The 24067-nt window shown below is 40.2% G+C and overlaps 1 protein-coding gene across 1 annotated transcript in view; it reads left to right on the top strand.

Moving 5' to 3' along the window:
* The window catches only part of gfra1b (gdnf family receptor alpha 1b), a 255729-nt gene that overhangs the window by 210100 nt on the left and 21562 nt on the right, over positions 1-24067 (top strand). Inside the window, exons 5-7 of the mRNA XM_059947924.1 lie at positions 15546-15655; positions 17415-17549; positions 20999-21186. Coding sequence (XP_059803907.1) covers positions 15546-15655; positions 17415-17549; positions 20999-21186 — 433 coding nt within the window. The remainder of the gene's footprint in view (positions 1-15545; positions 15656-17414; positions 17550-20998; positions 21187-24067) is intronic.

Here is a 24067-nt window from a genome sequence, read left to right as displayed (position 1 = left end):
CAAACTCCACACAAACACAAACAGAATGAAATGGGGTCCATCAAATTAAAAAGCAGCAGAGCTTTAGATTCTTTCAGACTATTATTTCAAAATTTCAGATTTTTAATAGACTTATTTTTTAAAATGTTGTAACATTTCAAACTAATAAAAACACAAAATGCTGGCAGAACTCAGCAGGCCAGACAGCATCTATGGGAGGGTGTAGTGACGACGTTTCGGGCCGAAACCCTTCATCACCCTCTGGCCTGCTGAGTTCTGCCAGCATTTTGTGTTTTTATTTATTTCCAGCATCTGCAGATTCACTCATGTAACATTTCAACCTCTTCCTTAATCCTATATATGCCCTTAAAGTTGCTGTTTATAAGAAATCTTCCGCTTGATCAGCCATTCAGCAGGCTTGATGGCGTTACCCCTGACAGATACAGAGAGTCTGTGATGGCATCTGACATTATGAGAGCCAGAATCCACACCTGAGAGCACAAATCTTTAAGGACATTTTTCTTCAAGTCCAGAAGCAAAAGCACCATTTCTTCACTGAATTAAAAATCTGTTCAATATTTTCACTAGTCCCACGTGCATCTCCTCCAGATGCCCTCCTTTGTTTCTTTACTCACCCTTTTGCTTTGCACCAGTATCCATCTTGTCTTTAAAACTCTCCTGCCCTCCACCCTATAACAGGCGTTACACTTTTTTCTTTGTCCTCCTTATCCTGGCATCTGTAGTTCCTTAAAATCAAGCGCATTTATTGTCTTGGGAATACTTACCCAGGGCATAAAAGCCCTGAAAATTCCAGTGAAAATTTGACAAAAATCCAACATTTTCAAGCTCCAAAGAAAGATCATTGAACCGGAACATTGACTGCACTTGCTCATGTACTACTTTGTCCTGCTGAATATATATTGTTTCCATTTAATCTTTGACTAGTATTCAGATGACAAATAAAATTTAAAAAATTATTGTGTTTGGCATTAAACTCGTTACCTCTATCATGGTAAAGCAATGTTTTTCTATGCTCGAGTCTGTTGTCATTTGTCATTCATGTCAAAGTTGGATGATGTTGTCATTGGGCTGTACCAGCAATTGTTAATGAAAGAGTTTTTTATGCAAATGTCATTTATAAAGAACGAGCAGGTCACTAGAAAAGCTGCATTGTTGGTGAATTTCTAACCTTATCCTCAACTTTATTCATTGGCTTCGCTGCATCCCACTTTCATAGACCATCACCTCCCACCATTCGAATTTACCAAAATCTTCCTCATGAGACAGTTCTGACAATACCAGAAAGAGTTCTTGGTTTCTAGCAAGCCAAATCTCAAGGTTGCACACTGCATGCATACTTTGAATCTGTTTTTGAATTGTTGGTAAGTTACTAAGTGGTACAGAATGCTGAAGGCAGCACGAATGCAAAACCTTGTGGCTGGGCATATTATACAGACATCTTAGATCTACTCAATCATTTGTTGCAGTTGTGAGATAGCGTGATCAATGATGGTCTTAGTTACCCCATGGTTCTAATTATACCCAAGCTCTTCAGTCAGGGTCAAGTTGCTGGAGGAATGCCATCGGTCTTTTGATGGTGTTTGTAAGCAACCATCCTATTAATTTCCTGGAATGAGTGAAGTACTGTATGACTGGTCATTGATTAAAGTATTTAATTCTTGCCAAAGAACGAGCACAGACTTGATGTCACACAACTGCAATCTTTTAAGTCGACCAAATCTCCTGGCTCAGTTTCTGGTACCATGACAGTTGCAAGTCTCAAGTGGGAACGATATAATCCCATGCTGGAATTCCAAAAGTAATCTCAGGAATTGTGATGTATTGGGTTTGCAGTCAGTCTGTTAGTAATGTAGCTACACACTATAGATTGGAAAATGCCAGGAAGGAGCCTGAGGCCAGAAAAAAACTAAAGGATGGTGATAAGTTTGACAACCTCTGTTGAAGTTTGGCCACCTGGCCCAGGAGGTAGCAGACCATGTTATGGGAGGCTGCATAAATCAGTCAGTGGCAGTCTGCCCAGGAACTGCAGCTTTCTGTTGTATTCGTTTGGCTGACTCAGGTCTTCGAGATCTTGTTCGAGCTGCCCCATTCACCTCCAGTCTAATAGTGGGCACATCTGCAGCTGATCCTAGTTGAATGTCCAGAGGCTGGTGCTCTTCTCACCACAGATGTTCCTCAACAGACATCCATATATTATCTGCTTAATCTTAAATCTGTTCAATCTGAGTAAAAGAAGCAATAACACAGTCCTTCCTTTTACTTTCTTTCTTTCTCTCTCTCTCTCACACACTCTCTCTCTCTCCCGCTCTCTCACTCTCTCTCTTTCTCTCCCTCCCCCCCTCCGATAGGCTGAAGGGCCTGTTTCTATTCTGTACTTTTCTCTGATTCTGTGACTCTCTTGTTCTCTTTCTCCATGGCTCTCTCTCAATGAATCCTCCCCTCTCTGGTCTCAATCAATCCTGTCTCTCTGCTCCTCCCTCTCCCTCTCCCTCTCCCTCTCCCTCTCCCTCCCCCTTTCCCTCCCCTTCCTTCCCTCCCCCTTTCCCTCCCCTTCCTTCCCTCCCTTCCTCTTTCCCTCCTTCTCTTTCTCCTTTTCTCTCTCTCTCTCACACACACACACTCTCTCTCTCTCTCTCTCTCTCCCTCTCTCCCTCTCTTTCTCCCAGTCCTCCCTCCTCCCAACCCATATCAATACGCTGTCCACAGATACTGCCTGACTTGCTGAGTGTCTTCAACAAGCTCTGTTCTTATTTCAGTCTAATTAATATGATTATTCATAATGGCAACCAACAAACGCAAGCAAATACTTTGTAATTTTGTTACATAATGTGTTGAGAAATCAAAAAGTGTTAACAAACAACCAGATCTATTTTTCACCTTCCAAATATTGCACTCATTTTCCAATTTCAAATATGACAGGATTGTGAAATAAAACAACAAATCTAATGTCAACATTTATGAAGTACTTAGGAGAGTAATTGCTAAACAGAATTTGACATTAATTATGTCAAATTGATTTATTGAGATGGCCCACCAACTGAGCTGGCAATGTTGAAATTGATTCCCCTGTCCCTTGATAGAGAATGCTTAGGTAGGGTGTGGGAGATTTATTGGCCACATGGGTTACAGCATGTTACATTGCTCTATGGGTATATGTGGTGTGATGGGCAAGGACTGAAAGAACAGAAGGAAAAATAACTTGATTAAGACAAAGGTAGAAAAGCAGTGAAAAACTACAGATAATTAATGACTTTTCGATGATGACTGTTTTGCCTTCTCGCTAGTCTTCCTTTCCTCCCCCAGCCTATTTATTCTGGCATCTTCCCCTTTCTTTTCCAGTCCTAATCCCTAATGAAGTGTCTCAGCCTGAAACGTGCTTGGTTTACTCATTTCTGTTGTGTATTTAATATTTCAATAATATTTGAGTGATCTTGTGTATGTGAGTATATGTATAGTTTGATTAAATATTCATATTAATTTAAATAATTAATTTTACAGTTATGTTAATTGCATATGTCATCATGCTACCATGTGATACGTGCGTCTTGCTTAAAGTAAAATCAAAGATCCACATTCCTGGATTCCCATGTCTTCCTTTGAATTAGTTCAGTTATGTTTTGAAGTTACAAAACATAACTATTTTCATAAATGCTACCTGACCTGCTGAGTTCCTCCAGCATTTTGTGTCTGTTGCTCTGTTTCATAAATGTAGCTTCTGTGTTATTTTACCGTATATTCAAAAGTGTTACCATGTACATCATACAGAGAAGTAAAAATATATCTAGCCAGCGGGACTCCAAGGAAATTCCATTATACTGAACACATTAATGAAACAGTGAGCCATCCAAAGTATCCATTCCTCCTCTTGCAAGGTGAATTATGTCAAGTCAAGTGACACCCGTGAGGAAAATGCGGGAGAAAAACCCATTCATTAAAAATGTAGTTCTACACCATTGTTATTCTTTGTTTGTACAATTAATTCATTGACCTCTAGATATTAAACACAAAATGGAATGACATTTGTGAGCAATGCAACCTCCTTTCAGATCATTCTCAATGATAAAGGCTTAATTAATTTTCTAGACTGTATCGTCTTAATGACTTGCAAGTCTTTCAGATTGAAGAGACTATGACTTTAATTCTTTATGCGAGTGGTTAATTTAAAATCAATGATTCATTTTTATTGTTCATTGAATGATTGATTAGAGGTGGCCTATTTAGATGTCAAACCAAGCTTCAATATATTTCCACTATCTTTGTTTTACCTAATTGGTCTTTGTAGTCCACTATGATAAATGGCCAACAGGATAAGCAGTTTGCAGTTTTCAACAAGTAATTGATGGGAAATGATAGTAACAGACTGGACCACTCAAACATACATCAGTGCTGAATGTTCATTATGGAAATTTCTTTAAAAATTCACACCTCGATTAGAAATAACATTTCATTTGTAAGTTCCACAGTTCTTATTATAAGCAATTGCTTTACCTTCTTGTTTCCAGTAGAACTGACAACAAAGTCACTTTCTGACCTGATTTCTAGGGATCACATTACTGTTAACTATGTCTAATAGACCAAATTCAGACTGCAATAAATAACAGAAGAGATTAAAACCCATTTGGCAATTCGGTCACTCTAGAAGGATATGGTGATGAGGATGTTAATAATGTCGTAATTATGATTAAGATATCCCTCTCCCTGTTTGAATTTATACAGCGAAACATCTCGTGGAGCCTCAGATGAATCAATGCTGAACTACATTCAGAGATATTATCCAAAGCTTGGTCAAAGCAGAAGATTTTTTAGAGATTCATTAGGGAGGAAACTGAGATAGAGCAGAGAAAAAATCATCAGGGTCGCTCTCCCCACTCCCCTCTCCCCTCCCCCCATTCAGGACATATATCAGAACCCAGCATATGCTGTGCCTCCAGCATTATCAAAGACCTCTCCCACCCTTTCCACAATCTCTCTGACCTCCTGCTGTCAGTCAGAAGGTACTGCAACATAAGAATAACAACCGTCAGGCTGGGTAGCAGCCTCTTCCCCAGGCTGTCAGCCTTCTTAGCATCCTGCTACCCCCCAGCACGTGTACCCTCTGAATGCCCGTCAACTCACAGACACTGGTCACTGCTTATCTTTCATTACTGCTGTTTCACATATTTATATGACTGTTTCATTATAGTAATGCCAGTAGCATTATACTGTCTTACATAAACATACACCTCGCGCTCTATGTCAACCTTCGGCCATGCTGCTTGGGGAGTTGTGCTAATATTATTTTGTGACTGGATGTGCTGGATCGTAACTGGATGTACTGTGGAGGAACAATGTTTCATTTAGCTGTATATGTGCGTACGGTCGACAGACAATAAACTTGAACATGAAAAGATTACTGGGGGAATTTAAGAGCTTAAATCTTCTTCACATGAAGCATGGCTGCCAGTGAAAAGTCCAACAAAATTGAGAGCAGTTTAGGGTAGGGGTATAGAGATAGTGAAAAAATATGCAAATCAAATTGGCGTTTTGGCAAAAAAATGCATGAATGACAAAATGTAGTTTTTCTTCCAATGTTTACAAAATAAATATTAACCTTAAATTTGTGTTGTGAAACATCCATTAAATTGATACAACACTCTCTTATCCACCCAAATTTACTGCATTGGTTAAGAAAAAAAACATAGAATACTGTGCCAAACTCTTATGCATGTGTGCTGTATATAGTTAAGGTACCTAACACTTTTGCACAGTGCCGTATTTATCAACAAGGAGTGGAGAGTGAATTTGTATTTCTGGCGGAACTAAGGAATACTGGGAATGGTGAAGGTGGAAGGCTATGGGGCAGGTGGCAGATTAGGAGTGCCAAAGACATGGGCTGGCATGCCCCGACCAGCCCCGAGATTCCAGCCAAGGTAATTTCATTCCAGAAAATTGTTCTATTGATTGTTACAGAATGTCTCTATGGTGCTTCCCGCTTCTTCCCTTCTCCCTTCCTCTTTCCCCAACCATGATTCCCCCCTCCCTGTCCCCTTCCCAAATATCAGAATCAGGTTTATTATCTCTTACATATATCATGAAATTACTTTTTCTGTGGCAGCATTACAGTGCAATGCATAAAATACCTACAGTACATATACCTTAGTGATGTATATGTGCCTAAGACTTCTGTATACTACTGTAGATCTGGTTTATATGTCTGATCACAACAATCTACATAAGCCCACTGAATCCCTCCTTACTTCTGCATATGCACTGTCACAAGGTGAATCAAATACTTTGCACCCTCTCTGTCCTTCATAACCCTGAACTGAGTCCTTAGCCTTAAGTTTTCTCTACCATCAAGATGTTGTCTTGCACATCTATACTGTCATTCATCTCCACTCCATCACACCTCATTTACCCGTTATCCCTTTTGGTGTTAACCATGTGCAGAAGGCCATTCAGATATCTATGGATGGCTCCCCCTTTATCCAATCAACTGCGAGCATGCAAAACATTATTACCTGTCATCAATTCCAGATGGTTATGAGAAGGCGTACAGGAGCAAGATTTATCAGTTAGTTGAGTGGTGTCAGAGCAACAAACTTGCACCCAACATCAGGAAAACCGAAGAACGAATTCAGAAAGGGTAAGATGAGGGGACACACGCCAGTCCTCATAGAGGGATCAGAAGTGGAAAGCGTGAGCAATTTTAAGTTCTAGGGTGTCAGAATCTCTGAGGATCTATCCCTGGGCCCATCATATTAATGCTTCTCACACAAAATGTTGGTGGAACGCAGCAGGCCAGGCAGCATCTATAGGAAGAAGTACAGTCGACGTTTCAGGCCGAGGCCTTTCGTCAGGAAAAAATGAAAGGGAAGATAGTAAGAGATTTGAAAGTGGGAGGGGGAGGGGGAATATCTTTTCTTTCAATTAGTCCTGACGAAGGGTCTCAGCCTGAAACGTCGACTGTACTTCCTATAGATGCTGCCTGGCTTGCTGAGTTCCACCAGCATTTTGTGTGTGTTGCTTGCATATTTCCTCATGCTTGCGATATTAATGCTGCTATAAGGAAGGCATAACAACGGATATATTTCATTAGGAGTTTATGGAGATTTGGTATGCTTTGACATACCATGGAGAGGATTCTTACTGGCTGCATCACTCTCTGATACGTGGGGGGATGGGAGTGGGTTCTACTGCTCAGAATTCAAAGAAGCTATGAACTCCATCAGCTCCGTCATGGGCACTAACTGCCCCGGCATCCAGGACATCTTCAAAGACCAGTGCCTCAAGAAGGACCCTCTTCTCATTGCTGCCATCAGGGAGGAGATACAGGAGCCTGAGGCATCCCCCCAAATATTCAGGAACAGCTTCTTTCCCTCTGCCATCACATTTCTGAATGGACATTGAGCCCATGAAGACTGCCTCTCTGCTTTTCTGCACTGCCTGTTTAATTTAACTCTGTATGTACGCACACACATACACACATTTATCTGCATTGTACTGCTGCTACAACAACATGGTATTTGCCGATGATATTAAAACTGATTCTGATTCCTTGTCTCATTAGCCTGCCTTCATCCCTGTTCAACAACATCTATGACTTTATCCTTATCAATTTCTTCCCCATTTCTTTTCACTCACAATAATCCAATATATCATCCTTTACTTTCACCTTGGTGACCATGCCCAGTACCTATAGAATCTGGAATTCTCCCTCACAGTTTATTTATTTTTCTGCCATTACTCAATTAAAACCCTCCTTAAAATGTGCCTCCTTTCTGCCATCTGTCTTAGCGCTTCGTTCTTTGAAATTATTGATAAAAATAATGTGAACAGATAAGCTCCATTCAAATGCATATGGAGATCCAAAAGAAAGCTACTCATTCACTTGGTGTTCAGACATGATCTAGAAATACAAGGAGCAAGAAGGAGGCAGTCTTTCATGGATATTAATTTTAGGGAGTGGGTGGTGGATGGTCGTATGAGCAGCTGGTGTATATCTGCAACCACACACGCCAGGCAAACAATCTCTGAAGAGTATTGATTATGGCTGGGGTCACCCATCTTGTAAAGACACAACCCAGAAGGACACAATAGCAAACTACTTGAGCAGAGAATTTTGCAAAGTACTATCATGGTCATGAAATAACTCCTATCGCCCATGTCATACATTACGGCACATAACAAATATTTGTAAAGTAAAAAGTAAAAATGGCTACAACATTTTGTTTGGGATTTATCCATTTCACAAATACTGATAGATTTCAACTGATCTATGTGGAATAAACAAGAGCCAACATGATAGCTACACTTTTATGGTATTAGTTTTGTTTTCCTCTTGATCCAACTTCAATATCACACACAAGAGTCAGCATCTTGCCAAAAGCCTTGCATCAAGTCCTGTAGGCACTCCACTGAGATTTCTCAGTGAAGAATGCTCAAATGAAACAACCCCAGCGTGAAACATGATTGGTTACATTTTATTTGCTCCCTAGTAGCATTGGTTGGAAGTACTAGTTGGGAGTACTCGTGTATAAGCAGATAAGGCTGAATATGTTCTGAAGATCAGGATACATCTTTGAAGAAGCTGAGTTAACAGAATAGTTGACTACAGTTTCTTGATAATGGGAGAAATGTTGTGTTGTTTCTACCTAGATCTTTAATCTCAGGCCATTTTTGCTTTGGGAAGTTATATATTATAGAATGAGATTCTGCCAATTCTGACTTATCTGAGTGATAATCTTTCAGCTTTATCTAGCTGAAAGTCAGTAGAAAAGAGGCAAAGTTGCAGAGTCAATAAAGGTACAGCTGATTGGGAATGGAGCATTAGGGTTGGAGGGGAGAATGGTTTCCGTGATGTGCTAAGCTGTGTCCACAACTCTCTCGACTTTCTTGTGGTCATGGGCAAAGCAGGCATCATACCAAGCTGTGATGCATCCTAATAGGATTCTTTCTACAATGCATCAATAAAAATTGGTGAGGGTCAAAGACAACATGCCAAACTAATTTAGCCGCTTGAGGATGTATAAGTGCTGGTGATCATGGGTAAAGCCCTCTCCACCATATGTTAGACATATATACACAGAGCACTGTTGCAGGAAAGCAGTGCCCATCATCAGGGATGCCCACCGTCCAGACCTTTCTCACTGCTGCCTCTAGCTTCAGGAACAGTGATTACCCCTCAACCATCGGGTTCTTGAACCACAGAGGATAACTTTACTCGGTCCATTTCTAAACTGTTCTCACAACCTACAGATTCACTTTCAAGGATAGAAACACTCACTTTTCATCTCATGTGCTCGATATGTATTGCTTATTTACTTATTTATATTTCTTTGCTTTGGTACCTGCGCAGTTTGTTGCCTTTTGCACTTTGCTTGTTTGTGTGTCCTGTTGAGTGTGGTCTTCCATTGAACCTATTGTGTTTCTTGTATTTACTGTGAATGTCCATAAGAAAATGAATCTCAGGGCTGTATATGGTGACATATATGTACAAGGGGTGATTGATAAATTCATGGCCTAAGGTAGAAGGAGTCAATTTTAGAAAACCTAGCACATTTATTTTTCATCATAGTCCCTTCCTAAATGTACACACTTAGTCCAGTGGTCGTGGAGCGTTGGATCCCTTCTTTATAGAAGTGGTCTACAGCAGGGGTGATTGAGAAGTTTGTGGCCTAAGGTAGAAGGAGATATAATCATATAACAATTACAGCCCTTCTAGTCCGTGCCAAATGCTTACTCACACCTAGTCCCACTGGCCTGCACTCAGCCCATAACTCTCCATTCCTTTCCTGTCCATATACCTATCCAATTTTACTTTAAATGACAATACCGAACCTGCCTCTACCACTTCTACTGGAAGCTCGTTCCACACAACTACCACTCTCTGAGTAAAGAAATTTCCCCTCGTGTTACTCTTAAACTTTTGCCCCCTGACTCTCAACTCATGTCTTCTTGTTTGAATCTCCCCTATTCTCAATGGAAAAGGCCTATCCACATCAATTCTATCTGTCCCCCTCATAATTTTAAATTCCTCTATCAAGTCCCCCTCAACCTTCTACGCTCCAAAGAATAAAAACCTAACTTGCTCAACCTTTCCCTGTAACTTAGGTGCTGAAACCCAGGTAAAACCTAGATGAGTTATTAACTTCAAACTTTCTGCGTTATCACTCAAGGAGCTGACCTGCACATGCATGTAATGAGAGTGTCTTGGACCACTAGGTGGTCCGCAGCAGAGGTGATTGATAAGTTTGTGGCCTAAAATAGAAGGGGACGATTTATACAGTTCTTGTTCCATGCATGTGCAGTTTAGCTCTCTGAGTGAAAATGCAGAAAGTTTGAAGTTAATAACTCGTCTTTTTCTACCTTAGGCCACAAACTTATCAATCACCTCTGCTGTGGACCACTTCTGGAGGTCCAAGGCACCGACTTCTACAAAGAAGGGATCCGTATGCTCCACGACCGCTGGACTAAGTGTGTAAATGTAGGAAAAATAAATGTGCTAGGTTTTCTAAAATTGACTCCTTCTACCTTAGGCCACAAACTTATCAATCACCTCTCGTATTTTGCCAATAAATTTCCTTTGAACTTTTCTTGTCCATGGCATCATGAGGACAGGCTATTCGAATTGTTCGTGCCTAGGAACTTGAAGCTCTCAACCCTCTGGACATCAGCATTGTTGATGTAAACAGAAGGCTGGGCATCACCTTCCCTTTCTGAAGTCAATTACCAGTTCTTTTGTTTTCCTGACATTGAGGGAAAGATTGCTGCATTGACAACATGTCATTGAGCTTTTTGTCTCCTTCCTGTATTCTGACTCATTGTTATTCGGTATCAGAAACGGCCTACTAAATATTTATTTATTTGGCGACACAGTGCAGAGAAGGCCCATTGAACCCTTCAAGGCACGTTGCCCCAACAAACCCGATTAACCCTAAACTAATCACAGGACAATTTACAACTTACCTGGTACATCTTTGGACTGAGGGCGGAAACCGGAAGACACAGAGGAAACCCCATCCATTTCATGGAAAAGACATACAGAAACTCCTTACAGAATGGTGCTGGAATTGAACTCCAAACTTTGGAACTCCTGAACTGCAGAGGTGCTGTGTTAACTCTTATGTTACCATGGTGCACTGTAGTGGCATCAGTTGCAAACTTATGGATGGAATTGGAGCGGAATCTGGCCACAAGGTCATGAGTGTACCGGGAGTCAGGTAGGGACTGAGGATGCACCCTTAAAGAGCTCCATTCTTCAGAAAAATCATGACAGAGGTGTTCCTCCCTATCTTTACTGTTTGCACCTGCTGGTCAGGAAGTTAAAGATCCAGTTGCAAAGGAAGGAAGTGAATCCCAGGTTTTTGAATTTGGAGATAAGCTTGCTTGGAATAATGGTATTGAATATGGAGCTGTTGTTGATAAACAATAATCTAACATACTATGGGTCACTTTATTAGCTAATGTACCAGAGATGAGTTAAGAGCCAGGGAAAATGCATCCACTGTAGATCTGTTTTGAGAGTCAGTGAATTACAATGGTTGTTTGGGAGGCCAGAGTTAATGAGTACGAGTCTCTCCTCAAGTAGAACCGATGTCTCACAGGGAACATTGTGTGAAGCACGTCCAGCTGCAGCTCCTTGAAGACCGTGTTAAGGATCTGGAGCAGCAGCTAGATGGCCTTTGGCTTGTACAGGAGAGTGAGGAGATCATCCATCAGAATTACAGGGAAGTAGTCAACCCCAAGCTGCAAGAGGCATGTAGCTGGGTGACTGTCAGAAGAAAGAATGGGAAGCTGAATAGGCATTTAGTGCAGACCACCCTTGTGGCCATTCCCCTCAATAATAAGGATACTGTTTTGGGTAGTGTTGTGGGGGATGACCTCCCAGGTTACTGACACTTCTGTGGTGCAGAAGTGAAAGAGAGAGAAGAGGGGAGTGGTGGTGATAGAGGATCCAATAGTCAGAAGAACAGACCAGGACAGACTGTGAACATGAACGGGATGCCTGGATGGTATCTCGCCTTCCAGCTGCCAAGGTCAGGGACGTTTCGGATCATGTCCGCAGCATTTTGGAGAGAGAGGGAGAGCAGCCAGATATCCTGGTACATACTGGTACCAAGGACATAGGAAGGAAAAGCAATGAGGTCCTGAAGACAGAATTTGGAGAGCTAGTCAGAAAGCTGAGAAGCAGGACCTCCAGGGCAGTAATTTCTTGATTTCTACCTGTGCCACTTGTTAGTGAGGGTAGAAACAGGATAATTTGGCTGAGATGGGGTCAGAGCCCCGGGTTCTGGATCACTGGGATCTCTCCTGGCTGAGGTATGACCCGTTCAAAAGTGATAGGTTACACCCAAAACCCGAGGGCAACCAATATTCTCGTGGACAGGTTTGTTAGAGCTGTTTGGCAGGGGGATAGTGATTGGAGTGAAGGGACTAAGGATAGTACGGATGGTAAAAATCAAAGATAGTGTGTAGTCAGAATGTCAGGAAGGGAAGGCAGACGACAAGGACAAATTGTAGCCAGCTGGGTGAGTATCAGTGCATTGGGGATGTAGAATCAAAAAGGGTAACATACACAGTACTCAAAGTGTTATATCTTAATGCAAGGAGTATAAGAAATAAGGTGGATGATTTTGTTGCACTATTACAGATTGTCTGGGAGATTTTAACATGCAGGTAGAATGGGAAAATTAGGTTGGTAATGGATCCCAAGAGATCCACTTAATTTGTTGAGTGCCTATGAGATGTCTTTTTAGAACTGTTAGTCATTGAGCCTACTAGGGGATCATCTATACTGGATTGGGTGTTATGTAATGAACAAGATGCAATCGGGGAGTTTAAGGTAAAGAAACCCTCAGCCGCCAGTGATCACCATATGATTCAGTTCAACTTGAAATTTGACAAGGGGAAAGTGAAGTCTGATGTAGCGGTATTTCAGTGGAATAAAGGAAACGGCAGTGGTATGAGAGAGGAGTTAGCCAAAGTAAATTGGAAAAAGAAGCTGGCAGGGATGACAGCAGAGCAGCGCTGGCGTGCATTTCCAGGAAAAATGAAGGGAAAATCAATGCTAATGTAAAAGCAAAAGAGAAGGCATACAGCAAATCAAAAATTAGCAGGAAGACAGAGGATTGGGAAGCTTTTAAAGAAAGCAACTAAAAGAATCATTAGAAGGGATAAGATGAAATATGAAAGCAAGCTAGGAAATAATATCAATGGATAGTAAAAGCTTTTTCAAGTAGACAAAAAAAAAGAGATGAGAGTAGGTACAGGACTGCTAGAAAATGAGGTTGGAGAAATAATAATGGGGAACTACGGTAAATGAGCATTTTGCATCAGTTTTCACTTTAGAAGACTCTAGCAGTGTGCCAAGAGTTGAGGGGTATGAGGGAAGAGAAGTGAGTGCAGTTACTATTACAACAGAAAACATGCTCAAAAAGCTGAAAGACCTAAGGGTACATAAGTCACCCAGACCAGATAAACTGCACCCTAGCGTTCTGAAAGAGATAGCAGTAGAGATTCTGGAAACATGAGTGATGATCTTTCAAGAATCATTGTACTCCGGCATGGTTCTGGAGGACTGGAAAATTGCAAAAGTAACCTCATTTTTCAAGAAAGGAGGGAGGCAGCAGAAAGGAAATTATAGACCAGTTCGCCTGACCTCAATGGTTAGGAAGACATTGGATTCAGTTGTTAGGGATGAGGCTATGGAGTATTTTATGACACAGGACAAAGTCAGCATGGCTTCATTAAGGGGAAATCTTGCCTGACAAACCTGTTGGAACTCATTGAAGAGATTACAGGTAGGTGGATAAAGGGGAGCAGTGGATGTTGTATATTTGGATTTTCAGAAGGCCTTTGACAAGGTGCCACATGAGGCTGCTTACCAAGCTAAGAGCTGACAGTATTATAGGAAAGTCGCTAGCATGTTTAGAGCATTGACTGATGGTAGGAAGCAGTGAGTGGAAATGAAAAGATACTTTTCTGTTTAGCTGCCAGTGATTAGTGGTGTTCCGTAGTGGTCAGTGTTGGGACTGCTTCTTTTTATGCTGCACATCAATGATTTAGATGATGAAACAGGTGGCTTTGTTGCCAAGTTTTCAGATGATACAAAGATTAGTGAAGGGGCAGGTAGTGTTGAGGAAACAGGTAGGATGCAGGAGGACTTAGATAGATCAGAAGAATGGGCAAGAAAGTGGCAAATGAAATATAATGTTGGAAAATGCATAGTCATGCACTTTGGTAGTAGAAATAAATGTGCAGACTTTTTTCTAAATGGAAGAAAATCCAAAAATCTGAGATACAAAGGGACTTGGCTGACCTTGTGCAGAACACCCTAAAAGTTAACTTTCAGATTGAGTCAGTGGTGAGGAAGGAAAATGCAATGTTAGCATTAATTTCAAGAGGTCTAGAATACAAGACCAAGGATGTGATGCTGAAGTTTAAAAGGCACTAGTGAGGCTTCACCTTGAGTACTGTGAACAGTTTTGGAGTCCTTATCTAAGAAAAGAAGTGTTGGCATTGGAGGTGGTTCAGAGGAGGTTTACAAGGAAGATTCTGGGAATGAGAGGGCTATCATATGAGGAATATTTCCTTGCTCTAGGCCTGTACTTGCTGGATTTTAGGATGAGGGCAGATCTCACTGAAAAATTTCAAATGTTGAAAGGCCAAGACAGAGTAGATAGGAAATGGATGTTTCCCATGGTGGGAGAGTCTAGAACAAGAGGGAACAGCTTCAGGAGACAGGGGTGTCCATTTAAAACAGAGATACGGAGAAATTTCTTTAGCCAGAGGGTGCTGAATTTGTGGAATTTGTTGCCACAGGCAGCTGTGGAGGCCAGATCATTGGGTGTATTTAAGGCAAAGACTTAAATGTTCTTCATTAGTCATGGCAACAAAGGTTATGGGGAGAAGGCCAAGGAGTGAGGCTGAGGAGAGGAAAATAAAGGATCAGCCATGATTGAGTTGTGGAACAGACTCGACGTATTTCTACTCCTATAGCTTATGGTCTTATGGTTTTTGCTACTGGTACACTCTCCCAGCTCAACGGGCCTGAATCCTTCTTCAGTCAACCGTAGCAAGGTTCCTGGGTCAAAGTAGACAGAGTAACAAGGAAGAGATCAGACTCGGAGTCTAATAAAATTGCAATAAGCAGATTCAGGCTCACCAAGTGGGTTGCATGACTTTAACATTCCATTTGCCTCTCTCCCTTCAACATTGAAATTTAAGCACCATTCCTGTGAGAGATCCAAAAAGATTGAAGGTCAACAAAAGATTAATCACATTATGATGAGAAGTAATTTCCAATTGCTAACACTTCAAAATTGAGCTCTGTTTGTTTTTAGGCCACCTTTCTTGACTTAAATGTGTATTTGCACATTAAGACATGGATTTATGGAGTGTAATCGATTCTGATGACCTGTATAGGTATTGCTCGTGTAAAGATATGTTTGAAAGACACTGTAAGGAATATATTCAACCTGCAACACTGAACACTGCTACAAATTGCCCTAACTGTTTTGGTGCCAAAGTGATAATGTAATGTTTTGTATCTCTCTTCTGAACAGGTCAAGGCTTGCAGATTTCATCACTAACTGTCAGCCAGAACCTCGTTCTGCAAGTGGATGCTTAAGGCAGAATTATGCAGCTTGCTTACTTGCTTATTCAGGACTCATCGGTAAGATTTAGTCGAGAACAGTGAGACCCACAGCCGTTAAAGCTAAACCACGATTAAATAAAATTATGGATAATTCAAGACTTAAGTCCATTGATTGCCTTTGCCCTATTTCACTTTATTACTTTAGTTAACAAAGAAAATCTAACAAAATCTCAAATTTAAAATCATGAACTGTTCTTGCATCAAATGTTTACAGAAGGGACATGAATTTCCAGCACCATTTTAATGTAGAAAAACTTCATTTTTGAAAGGCTTAGTTCTAATATTTAGATTATTGCCCCAGTACTATCTATCGTAACCCCTCATTTTCAAATAAATGTACTTCAATATGTCCTGTAACCAACATGATTTACTTAATCACTCCTTGTGGATAATCATTGGAGTTTGAATATTATTTTATTTGCCTTTCTGATTGATTTTTGTATGCATCCATGATACTTCAATCTATATATAAGGACCTCAAGTCTTAGGAGACTGCCATTGTTTTCATTATTTATAAAGAAAATTAATTTCCTGCATCTCTGATCTAAAGGACCCAAAGAGAATCTGAATCAAAACCAGGTTTAATATCATTGACATATGTCGTGAAATTTGTTGTTGTGCAGCAGCAGTACAATGCAGTACATAATAATTTTAAAAACTAAATTATGGCAAGAAGTATATATATTATATGAAGTTAAATTAAATAAGTAGTGCAAAAAGAGAGAAAAAATGTAGTGAGGTAGTGTTCATGGGTTCAATGCCCAATCAGAAATCAGATGGCAGAGGGGAAGAAGCTGTTCCTGAATTGTTGACTGTGTGCCTTCAGGCGCTTGTACCTAATTTCTCTTGGTACAACAAGAACAATAAGAACAAGGCACCTCCTGGGTGATGGGTGTTCTTAATGGTGGACGCCACCTCCTTGAAGATGTCCTGGATGCTGGAAAGACTAGTGCCCATGATGGAGCTGACAGAGTTTACAACTCTCTGCAGCTTATTTCAATCCTGTGCAGAGGACCCCCCCCCCCCCCCCAACACCAGACAGAGAAGCAGCCAGTTAGAATACTTTCCTCAGTACCTCTCTAGAAAATGCAGCTTGGAGACAAGGCATTTTGATGTCCTGTCTAACAAGGGCTGGTATCTCTCTCAGTTTTTTAATTTAATTCTATAAGTATATTTGTTTTTATCTTTTTTCCTCACAAGCTTTTCTCACAAATATATCTTGGCTATTTCTTCAATTACTACTCGTGATACCAAGTTTTACATTCCAACCACACTTTAGATCTTCTGATTTACTGCTGACTATTTTATGTTCATGGCCCCTATGCTTTCTCCATGCTGCAGGCCAGAATTCCATCTTTACATTTGCAGCATCACATGATTAGAATTTTTTTGCTTGCAGGGAAAGTAAGCAGCGAGACTGACGGGTTAAGCTGAACAGCTTGCCTGCGTGTTGTAATTTATAAAATCCTTGTCTATGTATAGCAACGAGACTTCACTTATTCTTTCATCATAGAACCATTAGAAGATGACAATGCTTGAGAGATAGCTTCTCCAATTTTCTAAAATTTTCCCTTTTATCCTGCTTGGGTCTATTGACGTCTGGCTCTAAGAAGTGACAAGCAGTAATGGCTGAGCAATTTCTTGCTATTTTTGAATGTTATTGTTTCTTTTCATATACTTATGATGTGACAGCCAAAGTGTTTATCTGAGAATATATAACAGTTTGTGTTCAGTTAAAAGAATGATTATTAACTGTGATCTTGGCATCTCTTGACAGGAACTGTCATCACCCCAAACTATATTGACTCCACTGGGATCAGCGTATCGCCATGGTGCACATGCAACGGCAGTGGGAACCAAAAGGACGAGTGTGAAGAATTCCAGAATTTCTTTAAAGACAACAGATGTTTCAGTAAGTTGAGCACTGTACAACTCAAGGGGAACATTATAGACAGAAGGTCTCTGTTGTACCATCCCCTCACATCCATTTGTTTATTCGTTTATTTAGAGATACAGCACAGAGTAGGCCCATTGAGCCACACTGCCCCAGCAACCTCCAACAATCTTGACTGACTCTAACCTAATCACGGGACAATTTACAATGGGCAATTAACCTACCTTTGGACTGTGGAAGGAAACCGGAGCACCTGAGGAAAACCCATGTATTCCACACGAAGAATGTGGAATGGCACAGGAATTGAAGTCTACACTCCAGAGTGCCCTGAGCTGTAATAGTTTGCTCTAACTGCTACACTACCAAGGCACCATTCAGTAAGAAACTGGCTGGTCTTGCTTTAGCCTCAGTTCCACTCGTTTACTGGATCCTTACAATCCCTAAGCTTCTCTTTTTCCAAAAATCTATTGATCCAGCCTTGAATGTACTGACTTGTGCAGCCTCCACAGCTCTCTGGGATAAAGAATTCCAAGGATTTACAACCCTCTGAAGAGAAGAAATTTCTTCTCTTCTCAATCTTAAAGATAGCTTTGTAGATTTTGTGGAAATATTTAATTATAGGAATATGAATATGTTGTGGTGGCAGATTAGTGCATTTTTTTAAATCTTGTTCAATATATTGAAAATTATAGCAGCTGCAGATATGTATTTTTAAACTAATAAAAAGCAATGTTCATTCATTTTCTTCAATTGTACTTGTTAAGCCAGGATTTGTTCAGAACATAAATGCACACTTATGTTTTATTTATTAATTTAGATGGCTGTAAAATATATTAATCCAACTTTATGTAAAATTCTACATAACACTATAGTTATATGCAATTTTATTGGTGTTTAGATTCAATGAAAACTAAGCTATAATTTGATTTTGAATCTTTTATACAAAAGGTTTTCTTGGATCAATTGGTAAAGAATCAAAGTTCAAAGAAAATTTTATTATCAATGTATGGATATGTCACCAGATACAACCCTGAGATTGATTATGGTGTGTTTCTGGCCTGCTTAACAAGCAGCTGTTCTGGAGCATCATATTGCTTTTCTCTAGGTGTGGGATGGGCTGGGATGTTTATTGAGTTGGCATTCATGTAGTGGTGGATGTACAGGGCTGTACTTGAGTACAGTGCACCTTCGTGTATTTCCAAGCTAATTTAATGTATTCACTCTTTGACCATTTAGCCATTGCTGGAAAGAGTAGTATTCATTGTCCAAGCCTAATTGTTTTTGAAAAGGTAGTGATGAGTTGCCTTGCCTGAATTTCTTTAGTTCTTCTGGTGAACCCAGGAAGGAGCTTAAGGATTCAGACTCACAAATAGTGATTTATTTTGAAGTCAGGATGGCAAGCGACTTGAAAGGGAAGATGGACTTGACTGGTTTTCCATAAGAGAGAAGCTCTTTCACTTTGTAGTCATGAAAGTCATGCATCTGGATGATGGGCAAGCAACTATAGTGCCTGTTGTCTATATCACCTACTGCAGCCATTGTGGTAATGGAAAAAATAAATACTTATGATGGTGGATAAACTACCAACCAAGCAGGTTGCTTCACCTGTTGGCAATAGAATCCTACCTTACAATAGTTGGCCATTTGGCCACCAAGACTACACTGCCTATTAAACACCCATCCTCACTATTCTCTCTTTATCCTCAACAAGTTATATACACATCTTATCAATTAGGATATGCAAGGAAAATGGAGAAGAGAGAACATGCAAACTCTACACCCGAAACTGGAAATAAACCCAGGTCACTGAAGCTGTGAGCTAGCAGCTCTCCCAATTGACACTGACTGTTGTTGCAATTGCACTCATCCATTCAAATGGATGGTGTTCCATCACAATCCTGACAAGCCTTATAGATGAGGAAAGACTTTGAAGTGTCTGAAGGCATGTGACTCACCAAAGCATACCTCCCATCTTAATTAAGGTTCTCAGCTGGAAATGTCGACTATTTACTCATTTCCATTTATGCTGCCTGGCCTGCTGAGTTCCTTCAGCATTTTGTCTATGTTGCTCCAGCCTATGACCTTTCTATGTAGCCATGATTATTTTTGGTTCATTAGAATTTCTTGGCAATGGTGATACTAATGCTTTGGTGTGGGACTCTGTGATAGCAATGCCATAGAATATCAAAGAAAGGTCGCTAGATCCTTACTTGTTAGAGGTGGTGCAGAGGACTTACTTGTTGCTTACAGCCTACACATAATATGTGTTTAGATGCATGTACATATGGACTATTTTATTTGCTGGAGGCTTGCAAATGGAAATGAATACTGTCCCATCTCCCTGCACCCAGACCATAGACCTCCATACTTCTCTAATCCATGTACGTTCCATCTCCCTAAACCCAGACCATAGCCCTCCAAGCCTTTCTCACCAAGTACATCCCTTCTATCTACACCCAGACCATAGCTCTTGTACCTCTCTCATCCAAGTATGTCACAACTCCCTAAACCCAGACCACAGCCCTCCAAGCTTCTCTCACCAAGTACATCCCACCTATCTACACCCAGACCATTGCCCTCATACCTCGCTCATCCAAGTGTATCCCATCGCCCTACACCTAGACCATAGCCCTCCACACCCCTTTCATCCATGATCCTCTCCAGATCTCTCCGGTGTTATAATTGAAACCACATCTACCACTTGTGCTGGCAGTTCATTCTACACTTGTACCACCCTCTAATGAAGAAATTCCCCCTCTAATGTCCCCTAAAAATTCATCTTTCACCTTCTATGGTAAGATTTTAACTGGATTTCTTGAATCTTTTCCCAGGCATCTGGATTATTACTCCAGCTGCTTACCCACTGCACAACTACATACTTCCATTATCAGAAGGTTCATAGATTTGATAATCAATTGTGCTGATCCCATCAAGATGCCAATGTTGTTAGACAGAGAGAAATTGTCTTTTGATTATCTTTTCCTGATCATCTCCAATGATGTGTTAGAAATTAAGTATTGGGAATACCTTGTCTGGCATGTCATCTAAAGGAGAAAATTATATGGGAATAGGGAATGCAAGAAAACACCTATACTGAGTTCTGAAGAAGTGTCTTGGCCTGAGACGTTGACTGTTTATTCATTTCCATAGAAGCTGCCTGACCTGCTGAGTTCCTCCAGCAGTTTGTATATGTTGCTTTGGATTTCCAGCATCTGCAGAATCTCTCATGTTTATGAAACACCAATATTGACTCATTTTCTCATTTTTCTTTGCCGGTTGATATTAGTCACATATAATTTACTGACTGAGTAAATACCTTTATATTCCAAATATATGCCTTATATTTTTATGAGGATTTAATTTAAATAAATGGCATTCATATTAAAGAAATTAAAATAGGCTTGATTTTTCTTTTAAAACTTGTGTATTTATATCATGTTTTCAATATTCATTGTTTTATTCTGCAGAAAATGCCATACTAGCATTCGGGAATGGCACTGATATGAATGTTTGGCGGTTAATTCCTCCTGCGCCAACTACAACCACAATCAAACAGAAGTACACATCACAACCCAATACTGAGTCAGTGAGCCATGTCAATGAAATCAACTCAATCGACGATGAGAGTATTCTTTCTTTGTGTGCAAATTTACAGGTAAGGGATTACTGTTGCAAACCAATCATCATCTACATTATTATCCAGTGCAAACTTGTTAGTAAAGTTTAGAAATACTTAATTACAGAGTTCAGTCATGTTTATTATCACTGTTGGGAACTTTGCTGTTTTATGGCAGCAGTACAGTGCAAGACATAAAAAATTACTTTAAGTTACAATAATAAGTAAATAATGCAAAAAAGTAACATTGGCGAGTTTGTGTGTTCATGGACCATTCAAAAATCTGATGGTGGAGAGAAAGAAGCTGTTCCTAAAACATTAAATGTGGATCTCCAGGTTCCTGTACCTCTTCCCTGATGGTAGTAATGAGAAGAACGCATATCATGGAAGGTGAGGATCCTTAATGATGGATGCATCTTTTTTAAAATGGTATCCTTGCATCTCCCTCTTAAATTGGTGAAGTGCTAATATAAGACATTCAGTAACATTTCAACTTACTTAACAGATCTAATCGCCAATAATACTGGCAAAGTAGTCAAAATTACTAAACTGCAAAAGCAGAACATCCTGGTGCCAAACATTTTAATTCCGATTCCCATTCCAATTCCAATGTGTCGGTACATGGACTCCTCATATGCCATGATGAAGCCACCTTATCGGAGAAGCAACACCTTATATTCCATCTACATAGCCTCCAAACTGATGGTATGAATATCGATTTCCCTTTCCTGTAAAAAAAATTCCTCCCCTTCTGTCCTTCTATTCCCCACCTTGGCCCCTTACTTCTTCTCATCTGTCTATCACCTCCCACTGAGTCCCCTCTTCTTTCCCTTTCTCCCATGGTCCATTCTCCTCTCTTATCAGATTCCTTCTTCTCCAGCCCTTTAGCTTTCCCACCCACCTAGCTTCACCTATCACCTTCCAGCTGTTCTCTTTCCCTCCACCCACCTTTTTATTCTGCATTCTTCACCTTCCCTTTCCAGTCCTGAAGAAAGGTCTCAGATGAAACGTTAACTGTTCATTCATTTCAGTTGATGCTGCCAGACCTGCTGAGTTCCTCTAGTATTTTTGTGTGTTGCAATAAGTAATTGCTGGCTTAATTGTTTTGTGTTTCTTTTCTATGTTATGATCAAAAGGAGAATTGTTGCATGGTTATTGTCATGTTCAAGGACTGATTAAATGGCTGAAGCTGGCCTTTTGTTCACTGTGACTTATTCTGGGACTTGAAGCCTGATTAAATAAAAAACATTTGCCTTTCCACATACTTAAAAAAAGAATCTAACCACATCACCCACACTCATAATGTGTTCAGAAGAAAATTGGTCTTTACTAATATTATGGTTTAAGTGCCACCAGGTAAAAGTCAAGTTCTTGAAATGAGGAAGATTTTACAAAAGTATATGGCAAAGTACAGTATTTGTTCTGCATTCAGAATAAAATATTTATACACAATTTATATTCAGTTATATTTGACTTGAAGTATAAATATCAGTACCCACTTGTTTCCTAAAAAGAAACATAATAAATAATGATATAAACATAAAATGGAATTGAAAATGGAAATGAAAAAAAACACTTTCTATTAAATATCCATCAAATTACACATGCAAATGCATGCACTGAAATATTGTTATAATATAGCATTTTTCAAAGTGGTAAATGTTCAGTGGGAAGAACTTTATCACCTAGAGTGAATTTAAATTATTCTTAAGGTTATATTTAAATCATTGAGCGAACAGAAGGAGGATTTGTCTAGCTTTATTCTTTCAAATAAACATTCTGGTTCTAACCTCATTAATTCAATAATTTATACTTTTGCAAAGTCTCAGAAGGAGAAGCCTATCCCATTAAATGGAAGTCATGAGCAGAGAAAAAGGCAAAGGCACAGTCAATGATACAAAAGTGAAGTACAAAAGTTCAATGTTCAAAGTAAATTTATTCTCAAAGTACATATCTGTCACTATATACAACTGTGAGGTTTATTTTTAGCAGTAAATCCAAGAAGCACACTAGAATCAATGGAAGACCGTACCCAACAGGATAGAACAAACAAACCGATATGCAAAAGACAATAAACTCTGCAAATACAAAAAAAAGAAAAAAAAATCCTAATTAGGATTTTCTGATCAAGGGTATCGGTGCTTCTATACCAGGCTGTGAGCAGGCAGTCAATATACCCTCCTCACCAACCAGGGCCTGGGTTGAGCTGAGCAAAGCTGGGGGGAGAACTGGGTGGAGATCACTACACCTTCTCTCCTCATCAATCAGGGTCTGAGTTGTGCAAAGCTGGAGAGAGGATTGGCTGGGGGGGGCAGGGTCTCACTACACCTTCTCTCCCCACTAATCAGGGGCAGGATTGAGCCATGCAAAGCTGGGGAGGGGTTGGGTAGGGGTCACTACACCTTCTCTCCCCACTAATCAGGGGCAGGATTGAGCCATGCAAAGCTGGAGAGGGGTTGGGTAGGGGTCACACAGGGGCAGGATTGAGCTGAAAAGAGCTGCGGAGGGGGTATTGAGGTTAAAGCAGACTCACCCACTCACTCACTGAGTCATGAGGCCAGCTAGCAGACACTCTTCCCACTCTTGCTTGCTGTTTCTATGATCTCTTCCCACACATTGTTTTTGTTCATTTCTGGCATGTCAACACTATAGTTTACGAGCAGTTCTCAGTAATTGAATCCTGTTGTAACCTGGGGATTGTCTGTATGGTTCTTAAGGGAAGGGAATCAGCTGTCCTAGGCCAGTATATCCTTTATGTAATTTCAGAATCCATTTATGCAGTTAATTCTCAATCACCTCTTCATTTCAGAGGCAATTAGAGATAGACAATTAATACCAACATCTAACAACAACAGTCATATCTGTTGAATGTGATGAAGTGTTTTGAGAGGTTGGTGTTGCAACATATCAATTCCTGCCT

Source organism: Hypanus sabinus, chromosome 22 (genome assembly GCF_030144855.1).
Source record: "Hypanus sabinus isolate sHypSab1 chromosome 22, sHypSab1.hap1, whole genome shotgun sequence".
Lineage (NCBI taxonomy): Eukaryota > Metazoa > Chordata > Chondrichthyes > Myliobatiformes > Dasyatidae > Hypanus > Hypanus sabinus.
This window is presented reverse-complemented; position numbering and strand designations above follow the sequence as displayed.